We start from the raw sequence: 11,252 nt of genomic DNA, 5'->3' as shown, positions 1-11,252 counted from the left end.
TTGACTTGACTGTTTACACATCAGGGCATGTCTCTGCATGGTTTTCTTATTTAAAGTCCTGATTAATTCTTTGCCTTTTTACCTGCGTCTGTGAAGTCAGCTTGTATAAATACAGTAATCAGCCTCCTGCCCCTTAAGTAAATGATCTTTTTAAAATAAACACCCAAAGTCATCTGAGAATAGGAAATTCCATGCGTTTTACTGTTCTAGTTATGAAGAACTGTATTTTCATATTTAACTTAAAAGGACTTTATTTAGGCCTATGTGAAAAGAATTATATATATATATAGTATACTCTGCAGTGTTTTCTATAGTTTTAAATTAATATTTTTAAATTATTGTGCAAATTCTACGGTTCCTCTCTCACACTGATCCCTGTAACCGCATACAGACGTGCACAAGGCCACATGATTGCACAATTCCTGAAAATATGTTGCACAACCATTCAGTCAAAATCACGCTCCACAGTTTCAAGTGTTTTAGACAGGGATCAAGTAACGGATATGAAACACCACTCGTTTCATTAGTATTAGAAACAAGAAGCTCTGAGGTCAGGTGCATAAGCAACCGTTAAAATGTAAAGTAATGCGGACATTTCTGAATCTTTTACTTTATCTTTTACTTTACATCTGAGGTGCAAAAATAATGACAATGACAAAATAAAAAATAAGTAAATAATAATTGATGAAGGAGATACGATTGTTGTTACGTTGTTTTGGACTGATATGTTAAAAGAGTGTCACTTGAATTAATATATTATTTGGATGGGCAAGTGAAAATACAGAGCAAACATCCATCAACTCCTTATATTTTGCTGTTATAAATTATGTCAGTCTCCCACAAGTTACATTTGTTGTGTCTGAGACATTCAGTTCCTGCATATGTGCACTAGGAAAAAGAGATATTGCTGCTCTGTGGTAGACTGATTCATTGTCTCAAATATCTGTCAGTATGAGTATGGTAATTTATTAATAATTTGTGATCAGTCATCGTTAAACCTAATAATATTAAGTAATTATCAACTTAAAATTGTCTATTAATATAATGTATAGAAATAATAATTTGTCTATGCTCTGAAAAAAGGTTCCATGGAGTTCAACAGAACCCTAGGGGTTTTTTCTACTGATAAAGTATGTTTATGAGCTGTTTAATTAATAAAATTGAATTAAAATGTTATGAATTAACACAGCCTGTGCCTGAGGAGGTCACAAAGTCGTGGAAGGCACCTTTTTCTGCCCAAATGGTATGGGAGAGTCCCCAGGTGAAACCTGCAAAGTGCTGCCACCTGGTGGGGTCGCCCGCATCTCCCATCCAGGGCCTGTAAGTTCTCAGCCGCTCTCGCTGCCAAGGCTTACCGCGCTACCGGATAGGCCATCTCCGCCCTGCACGCCATGGCCCTCCTGCAAGTATACCAGTCCAGCGGCCTCCACCTCCGTTCCTGGCAGGAAGGTGACACAGCCCCAACAAAGGCAGCGGGTTTTGACCAATCTGTGTGTTTTGAATCGGACCCTTCACACGCTTCCATTCAGAATGCTTTTCGAATGCGTTCACCCCAAGATTTATTGCACCAGATGGCACCCATGTCCAGACCTCTGGAACCTCCTGGATGGGACATGACTTAAGTGGCCTGCCCCCAGCGTTGACACTATAGCAGGCTTAATGATATGACTCGGTGCCTGAAAAATAGGTTAGACAAACTTAGTACCAGTCACGTTGGAAGTTACTGAGCTGGGGACTATTTTCAGGTGCTGCGTCATATCATTACGCCTGCTGGACCCATGGTACGGCAGCAAAGTTTCTTGAATTTTATAATTTTAATTTTAATTTTATAATAATCACCGACAGGGGTGGGTGTTGTGAGGTTTTGCGCTCGTGCACGGCTGCCTATGACGGCTGCACGCGAAAACCTCACGACACCCACCCCTGTCGGTGATTGGTTGGAACACTGTTTATTTTGGTTTTGAGTGATGGTGATACCAACTGTTTTTGTGTGCAGATCTCAGAGCCTAGGCTGCCTACAGAGACGCGTTTTTTGACGGCATGCTTATGGGGCGGGCAGCTAGCGGATCGTTAGGAAAGATTAGATGAATGTGATCTTTTATGTTTGGGCCTGAAATCGCTGATACAACCTTTAATAGCCACAAAACCTTGTGCAATGTTCACATGGAGGCCTGAAACAGTTTAAATATGCATTTAATCTGATTATTAAATACATTTATATAATTTAAATGAGAAAATTGAGTAATAAGGCATCTTAAATTTAACTTGGTGTACTACATTAGATTTTGAGACATGTTTAGAATTTATTTTAGCCATAATTTATTAATGATATTTATAATGTGAGCAGAAAATACAGATTCATATTAATAAAATACACACAGATAAATAGTTAGGACATAATTTATCCCAAAATAACATGCAGTATGAATTGATAAAGAATGATTTCAAGCTAAAGTACCTGTTAGCTCTGCCAGTGCTTATGCAAATACCTGTGAACTGAATTGGAAGACAGACGGATTTACAGATTAGCTTTAACTCACTTTCACAATGTTTGAATTTAACAGTCATAAAAAAAACTTGATGGTAGTGTTGGATTACATTTTTATTAAAGGTTTAATTTAGTTTTTCCACTGCAATAGTATATAAACTGATAAAGTTTAGTAGACTGATTTCAGATGATTATTGAGTCTCCAGCAAAGAGTCTCCTTTCCTGCCAGAGCTGTTTTCTCTATTGTGTTTTAAAGTCAGATCACTTAATTCTCACCTTTCGGAGCCCAGATGTTGAATCGTTAGGTTGATTTACTTTCACCTTTTGTCTTTAATGGCTCTGGGATGGCTCTTGGAATTGGAGTTCCTGGCCAGTATCAGCATGTGAATAGTTATGCTGATTCAATTGGACTCAGAGTAGGGTGTGTTCCTACTTCATTTGCATGCTTTGTTCAGAGTCTCCACCTCTATGTAATCCATCCCCCTTGGAATGTATATAACTACAATGCATACTGTATTAGAGTTAGATTATGTTGGACGAAACCGCAGCCGCGCTCAAATAAAGAAACTCTTCTCTTTGAACGTGATCCCAACGTCTCCTGGTCTGCTTTGAAGAAAGAAAAACTTTACAACAGTAGTAAGTTTGTCTTGAATCGACGCAGATATGACGACATGATATTCAGTGCTAAGAACAAGCAAAATAGAGATGATGTAATTCACACTAAAACAAATGCCGAATAAAACGTTGTTAAATGCTTTCCCATCTCAGTCTACAAAAAGACTGCATTTGTAGTTTGCACTGCACGCTACAAGACACTTAAAGGGATACTCCACTTTTTTCGGAAATATGCTCATTTTACAACTCCCCCAGAGTTAAACAGATGAGTTTTACCGTTTTAGAATCCATTCAGCCGAACTCCGGGTCTGACGGTACCACTTTTAGCATAGCTTAGCACAGATCATTGATTCTGATGAGTCCAGTAGCATTTCTTTCAAAATGACCAAAGAGTTTCAATATTTTTCCTATTTAAAACTTGACTCTTCTGTAGTTAAACCGTGTACTAAGATCGACGGAAAATGAAAAGTTGCGATTTTCTAAGCCTATATGGCTAGGAACTACTCTCATTCCAGCGTAATAATCAAGGAACTGTGTGGCTGTACCATGGGTGCAGCAGGCGTAATGATATGACGCAGCGCCTGAAAATAGTCCCCAGCTCGGTAACTTCTTCCAACGTGACCGGGACTAAGTTTGTCTAACCTATTAGACCTATTTTCAGGCGCTGCGTCATATCATTACGCCTGCTGCACTCATGGTACGGCCGCACAGTTCCTTGATTATGTTCCTTGATTAATCGTGCAGCCCTAGTGGACTTTGACTGCTTCAGTTTATCACATTTTCATAAAAAAAATACACTGGTTTGTCCTTAAGCACCATGTGTTTAGTCGCAAGATGCCGTTTGAGATGCAATGGTTTAACTTTGCAACATACCACACTCTGTGCCCTGGGCTCTTTCTCTTTCCCGCTCCAAATAAATCCACATTTGATGTAGTTCAAGTCTATAATTTATAATGTCTCACTGTTTTGTACCATTTGCTGCTGCTAGCAGATGCTCTGGGGACTTCGCCGGCACTATCAAATTAGCCACTGCTAGCACCTGTGCTCGGTTCACTCTCATCCTATTTAGTTCTTGTGCTTAAACATTCTCCTACTGATCCACACTTCTCCACCTCTTATCACAGTCTGTAGCAGCTACAGTAGCTAACAGTCGATGTCAGTTATGGCTACAGCTACCAGAAGCAGCTGCAAACTTTTTTAAAGTGTTTTAACATTCATTTATATTTAATTCAGTGATTCCTCTGCATACCACAAGAGGGAGCCTGAGTACCACTAGTGGTACGTATACCACACTTTGAGAATCAGTGAAGATAAGTCTGTGTGTTCACTGTTAGTGAGAATCAGTGAAGATAAGTTCCTCCAGCACCCTTCGGCAGTTTCACCTGTGATCCCAAAAGTGTATTCTTCCATGATACGGCTTCCCTATCGGTGAGCCCGTGTCTTTCCCTCGGCAGATCCCACTCTTGACGCCTTTGCTTGGTATTGACTCCACCATGACAAGGCAGGATCTACCACTGAGACCTTCCATATGTAGCATTGCGCAGTGGTCAGTCCATATGTGTAACTCCACATGTTACCTCCCTGCAGGCAGCGTGTGGCCCCCGAAGTGTCCCTTTCCATTTGGAATAGCTATGCTTTCCAAGTGTTATCCAATAGTTTCAATGTATGGGAAAGTAGGAGCAGCCATCGAGTGATCGATATTCTTTCCCCCCCCAACAGGTGCGGGGGGATTAGGCAGCTTAATACACAGGGTGCTGAAAGGCACAGCGGTTGTGGCGTTTTTCTTAGGGATCCCAATTCGTCTGTCATTGACATAACGTTGTACGTGACTGACTGATAGGAAATGTCTAGGTTACTAATGTGACGCCCCGTCACCACTATCACTGTGTCCACCGCTGAGCAACCGGGCACTGGCTCAGCTCCTCAGCGAAAACTTAAAGGGGTGGTATAATGCCCTTTTCACAAGATGTAAAATATATCTATGATGTCCCCAGAGTGTGTGTGTGAAGTTTTAGCGCAAAATACCCCACATATATTTTTATATAGCAAGTTAAATGCAAATGAGCTGCTGCAGAGGGCGGGGTTTCAAGAGCTTGTGTCTGTTAGCAGCTGCTATTACCTCACGCATACACACTAAAATGACAGAAACTGTTCTGCCTTTAATGTTAAATGGAGTCAGATAAGGATGGAGAGACTCAAGAAGAAGTGACAACATGTAGAATGCAACAAGACATCTCTGAATGGTTAGTTGATGAATTTATGTTGCTGATGTGGAGTTAACTATCTTCAATTAGGATATTCTGTCATGATAAATCTATAAATTGCTCATATATGAACTGTTGTGAGATGCACACAGAGTGACTTTCTATAGGCTCTATGCACGAACGCTGCTGACGTATTTCCGGTAGGATCTCAGCCAGCGTCTTTACTTCCGCATAGCGCGTTCTATGAGATTTGAAGTGGTGTAACGTTTCTAGCGCAAAACTTTAACAGTGTTTTATAATTTAAGTATTACATATATATATATATATAATATATAATATTATATTATATTATAGTTATTTTAGTGATGGCTTCTAGAAAATTAACATATCAACGGCGGGAAGACAGTAGTTCGGCTGAACATTGTTGTGTCCCGTTATGTGAGGCCTCCTCAAAGTTTAACTCTGTACTGAGTTTCCACACATTTCCTGTGGACGAAGAGAAACGCAGAAAGTGGATACACAACATTCGACGTGAGAGATACAACATCACAGCTCATACAAGGGTCTGCAGTCGTCACTTTACAAAAGATGATCTGATTGAGCCCTCGACCCCTAAAGGGCGTCGCTTGCTGCGAAAGGGAGCTGCACCAACCTTATTTCAGTGGAACGGCTACTCCGTGGCTGAACCAAGGCGCACCGGGGTATGGCAAAGACGGGACACTCAAGTGGATGAGGTTCCTGAGCCAATGGATGCCCATTATCTGGAGCATGATTACTGTTCAGTTCCAGAACCCGCCGCAGTTGATAATGCACTGGACCAGACCGAAGATCTCCATAAAAAGGTGGAGCGACTAATGAGACAGGTGGAGGAGTTGTCAAGGTACGTTCACACTACACGCGACCAAGCGACGCGATACCATTCATTTTCAATGGGGAGCGGGCGACTTCCGGCGACACGCGCGGTCGCGACCGTTGGCGACTGGATGGGGCGTGTCTGGTGACGCGACAAAGTTGAGAAATGTTTAACTTTATGCAAATGAAGAGCGACTTTCGGGAGCGACAACCAATAGGAGTGAAGTCAGTGGAGCACACGTGATCCGTCACACTTCACTTCTGATTCCATTTATATTTAGACTTTTCCTTCCAAAATGTTAGCTTGTAGAGGCAAGAAAACAGATTTGTTGTCTACAACATGGAGTAACATCCGTGAATGTCACTCACAAACATTACTAGGCAACCAGTAGTGGGAACGCCCACTAACGACCTCACCGCCAGCCACTGGCGACATGCAGCGACAAAGTCGCTTGTAGTGTGAACGGGGCTTCAGTCAGTCAAAGATTTTGTTTGGGGCGATTTGCTGCTTCCGACGATGATATACGGTTCTACACTAGGTACGTTTTTAAAATATTTGTGTGTATGTATGTATGTATGCATGTATGTATGTGTGTGTATATGTTTGTTTAAGTATGTGTGTGTGTGTGTGTGTGTGTGTGTATATATATATATATATATATATATATACACACACACACACAAGCATATTTGTGTGTATGTAGTATGTGTAAATGTGTGTGTGTGTGTGTGTGTGTGTGTGTGTGTGTGTATATATATATATATATATATACACACACAAGCATATTTGTGTGTATGTAGTATGTGTAAATGTGTTTAAGTGTATATATATATATCCCCTTACCAGTCAGGGATCACTGGTGATCCCAGATTATTTTAGTTCAAAATATGTTTGAGCTTATATATCTCAATATTAATAACAGTCTGGTTAATTTTGAGTCTTGAACTATAAACTCTCAAGTGTTGGCTTTCTAAATGTATGTGTGTTATGTTTCTATTCAGAATTACTTATGAGCAGTAACCTTTTTATTTTGGGCATTTCATGTATGCAGCACTTGCCAAAATTGGGGGTGACTGGTAAGGGGATATATATATATATATATATGTGTGTGTGTGTGTGTGTGTGTGTATATGTTTGTGTGTAATATATATGTTTGTGTAAGTATATGTGTGGTGTGTATATATATATATATATATACACTTAAACAAACATATATATACACACACAAGCATATATGTGTGTGTATGTAGTATATGTATATGTATGTGTGTGTGTATATATGTATATGTAAATAAACATGTCTTACATCTCATTTAGGTTCATGACTTACAGGCATTTAATGACTTTCTGGAAACTCATTGAACCTGCAACCCACAAAATGATTCGTGTGACTAGAGCAAGAGCAACTACAATGAGGAGTGAAGCTGAAACAAGAGGCAGTGCATGGGTAAATAAAAAAAAAATAGAAAAACAGAACCTAATTTTACATTTTCAGCGAAAGCCTAGCCTACACATTATATGTACATAATTGCAAACCTTGTTATTTTTATAGGGTCAGTCACTGCAGCCCATTGATGAGTTCTTCCTCTTCATGATCCACCTCTCAGTTGGCCAAACACAGCGGGATCTGTCCCACAGATTCAACATTCATCAGTCTACAGTTAGCCGAATTATTACAACCTGGGCCAATTTTTTGTACACCATTCTTGGCTCTGTCCGCATATGGATGTCTGAGGAGGAAGTCAAGGCTCATCTACCCAATGAGTTCCAGGACTACCCAGACACACAAGTGGTGATCGACTGCACGGAACTGCGTTGCCAAACTCCATCCTCTCTTCTGCTTCAAAGTGAAGTCTTCTCCAAGTACAAGTCCCACTGCACCTTCAAGGGGTTAATCGGCATGGCACCACATGGTGTGGTCACCTTTGTGTCATCCCTGTATGCAGGATCTGTCAGTGACAAGGAGCTTTTTAAGCAGTCTGGGATTGTGTCTCTGTTGAAACCTGGAATGGCAATAATGGTCGACAAAGGTTTTCTTGTTGATGACTGTGTGCCATGCAAAGTCTACAGACCTGCTTTCCTGTCAAAAAGGAAACAGCTGACGGCTGATGAGGTAAAGAAGACACAGTCCATTGCTCGGCTGAGGGTCCACGTCGAGCGTCTCATCCGCAGGGTGAAGGAACACAAGCTGTTCGACACAGAAATCCCTCTTTCCATCACAGGGAGCATCAACCAGCTGTACACTGTTGCTTGCCTCCTTGTAAATTACCAGAATGGTCCCTTAGTAAGAGCATGGGCAAAGGATTAAAGACAAGATAACTTTGTTTGTGGATTGATGAATTTGGATTTATTTTTGTTCAAATATAAATAATGTAAATATGTACATATAAATAACTTTGTACAGTTGCACTGCAGGAATGTAAATATGTACACATAAATAACTTTGTACAGTTGCACTGCAGGAATGTAAATATGTACACATAAATAACTTTGTACAGTTGCACTGCAGGAATGTAAATATGTACATATAAATAACTTTGTACAGTTGCACTGCAGGAATGTAAATATGTACACATAAATAACTTTGTACAGTTGCACTGCAGGAATGTAAATATGTACACATAAATAACTTTGTACAGTTGCACTGCAGGAATGTAAATATGTACATATAAATAACTTTGTACAGTTGCACTGCAGGAATGTAAATATGTACACATAAATAACTTTGTACAGTTGCACTGCAGGAATGTAAATATGTACACATAAATAACTTTGTACAGTTGCACTGCAGGAATGTAAATATGTACACATAAATAACTTTGTACAGTTGCACTGCAGGAATGTAAATATGTACACATAAATAACTTTGTACAGTTGCACTGCAGGAATGTAAATATGTACACATAAATAACTTTGTACAGTTGCACTGCAGGAATGTAAATATGTACACATAAATAACTTTGTACAGTTGCACTGCAGGAATGTAAATATGTACACATAAATAACTTTGTACAGTTTTTAACATTATATACAGTGATGTTGAGTAAATAAAATAAAAAAACTTTGATACAATATTAAATTATTGTCTTTTTACACCTGAAGGCATTTTGGCAGGTAAAAGTAAACAAAGAAATGGTCAGCTTTCTCTCTAATGGTCTGAAACATTTTGATGTCTTTGTGTATGCGCTGGATCATCATGTCATCCTGTGCATAAACGACAAAATCACACCAGTCCAATCCTGAAATCAGCATTTGTCCTTGAACTTGCCAAAAGTATGCATGCTGTTGTTTAAGTTCTGGTGTGCCATTCTGAAATTTAAGGTAAGGACAGTCCACGTAACTTTTGACATTGGGACATTTTATCTCCAAAAGTCCAAAAACATGGTGCTCTTTAGGGTCAAAAATAATCCCATCAGGAGAGGCCCCCAGCCAAGGTGCATCGGGGTGAATTAAGAACCCACAAGGGTAGTAGTTAACTTCTCGCAGCAGACAGTATTCCTCGATTGCAGCAGATTCCATTTCTAGCCCTCTCTTCATGTCTGCTGTCTGGCGAGTTCCCTTGTAGATTCTATCAGCAAGGTGTTCAGCTGAGCTCTGTCCACGCACATGACACACCTCCCTAAAACGTGACGCTGTTACCCGGGGTTTTCGGGCCGAGTGCCAAGCATTTGATGCACTCTGTTCTTTGGTGGCATGCTCTATTTTGTGAGCCATATCCAAGGTTACTGCCAGTGACGTCATGTGTGGTTGTCCATGTTCGCTATGGACAAACAAGCAAACAGATGCGTCAAGGCTGTAACCAACTAGTGGCAGAGGTGGCGGTGGTGGGGCATCTTGATGGTGAGTGATGTTGCATGTTGTTGCTGCTGCTGGCTGCTGGTATGACAGCACACTACCATACTGAACCATACCAAAGGCAGAATCCACCAAAGAATCCTCAGGTGACATCCTGATAGTAGTGACTGGAGGAGCTACAGCACTGACGTAGTCCTTATATGCCTCTGCTATTTGGAGGACTGAGAGGTCAGGCAGCTCACTGGCGACAGCCTTGTAAAGGGTACTCCTGAAATGAAAAGAAAAGTATTAATCAAAAAGCACTTTTTCTAGTTTTTTTAGTCTGTCTAATCTTTCATATTTTTCATATCTTTCATAATTATTCTTTAGTATGAAATGTTTGCGTTGTACCTTAAACCCTCAGCAAGTTTCCTCTCTTTGGGTCTTGCAGACAGAACCACCATTTTATTGACAGGACCTGGCTTGACTCCCTAGAATATACTCAGTTATACAGCAGTCAATTCATCACTTATTCACAAAACATTTTCTGAAAAATAACCACTGTCCACAGAAATGCTGTTACTGACTAGTCACTGACTAGTCATCTAGATCAAGTTTGTATCCTAAGCTAATAAAACCTCAAACTCAAATAATGCTCATTGTATTTATTAGTTTATTGCATTTCCAGTAGTTGTATTTTTATATAATTTTAACATGTTAACTTACCATTGCTCTAGGTTTGTGCCAGCTCTGCTCTGTTTCAGTACAGCTATGAACTGGAGGAACTGCACTGATGCCTAGCTGTGAGTAGTGGGCTGTTTGGTAGAGTAGTGCAACAATGTGGTTGCACAGTGCTGTCCCAGCAACACAAGAACAACTACTCTCTGACAGTGTTACAGGACGAGAGTCCTTTAATATAATCTGCGAGGATAATTCAATTGTTAATGTTATTTGTAAACAGATTCTAAATGATTTTAAAAAAGGAATGAACCCATTTACTGACTATGCTTGTTTTTGTATAGATGTAGAACCCACAAACAACTTCTGTTTAAAACATGCATTTCATTTAGAGACAGCTGTATTTTATGTCCTCCTACTCTTAGTCTATGGGGCTGCTCTGACTTCCTCATCGACCTGAAACATGGTGCCCTCACGCTGACCTCTCCTGAGAACTGATCTTTACTGGAAACTGAAATATGACTCATAGTCAGTAACAATCATATTGCACACTTTGTATGTAGGTTACATCGCAATAAACAAGCAATTTTCAAATGTACGTAAAACTATAAGTTTAACTAATATTGATCAAATAATCCAA

At 40.0% G+C, this 11,252-nt stretch overlaps 1 protein-coding gene across 1 annotated transcript; it reads right to left on the bottom strand.

Annotated features, from left to right (window-relative positions):
• Positions 1-8,578: 8,578 nt before the first annotated feature.
• LOC311276249 (uncharacterized protein) lies at positions 8,579-11,252 on the bottom strand. Its single transcript, XM_084385819.1, has 2 exons — positions 10,346-11,252; positions 8,579-10,223 (listed from the first exon to the last, which is right to left on the bottom strand). Exons 1-2 carry the CDS (start codon positions 10,396-10,398, stop codon positions 9,251-9,253), a joined length of 1,026 nt encoding a protein of 341 aa, XP_084241945.1. The 5' UTR covers positions 10,399-11,252; the 3' UTR covers positions 8,579-9,250.

Source organism: Rutilus rutilus, assembly GCF_951802725.1.
Source record: "Rutilus rutilus genome assembly, chromosome: 17".
In the NCBI taxonomy this organism is placed as follows: domain Eukaryota; kingdom Metazoa; phylum Chordata; class Actinopteri; order Cypriniformes; family Leuciscidae; genus Rutilus; species Rutilus rutilus.
This window is presented reverse-complemented; position numbering and strand designations above follow the sequence as displayed.

Coding starts and splice junctions, on each gene's coding strand:
- LOC311276249 (XM_084385819.1), bottom strand. CDS start 10,398: ATGGTGGTTCTGTCTGCAAGACCCAAAGAGAGGAAACTTGCTGAGGGT. Junction 10,224..10,345: donor AAACTTGCTGAGGGTTTAAG/GTACAACGCAAA, acceptor TTTTCATTTCAG/GAGTACCCTTTACAAGGCTG.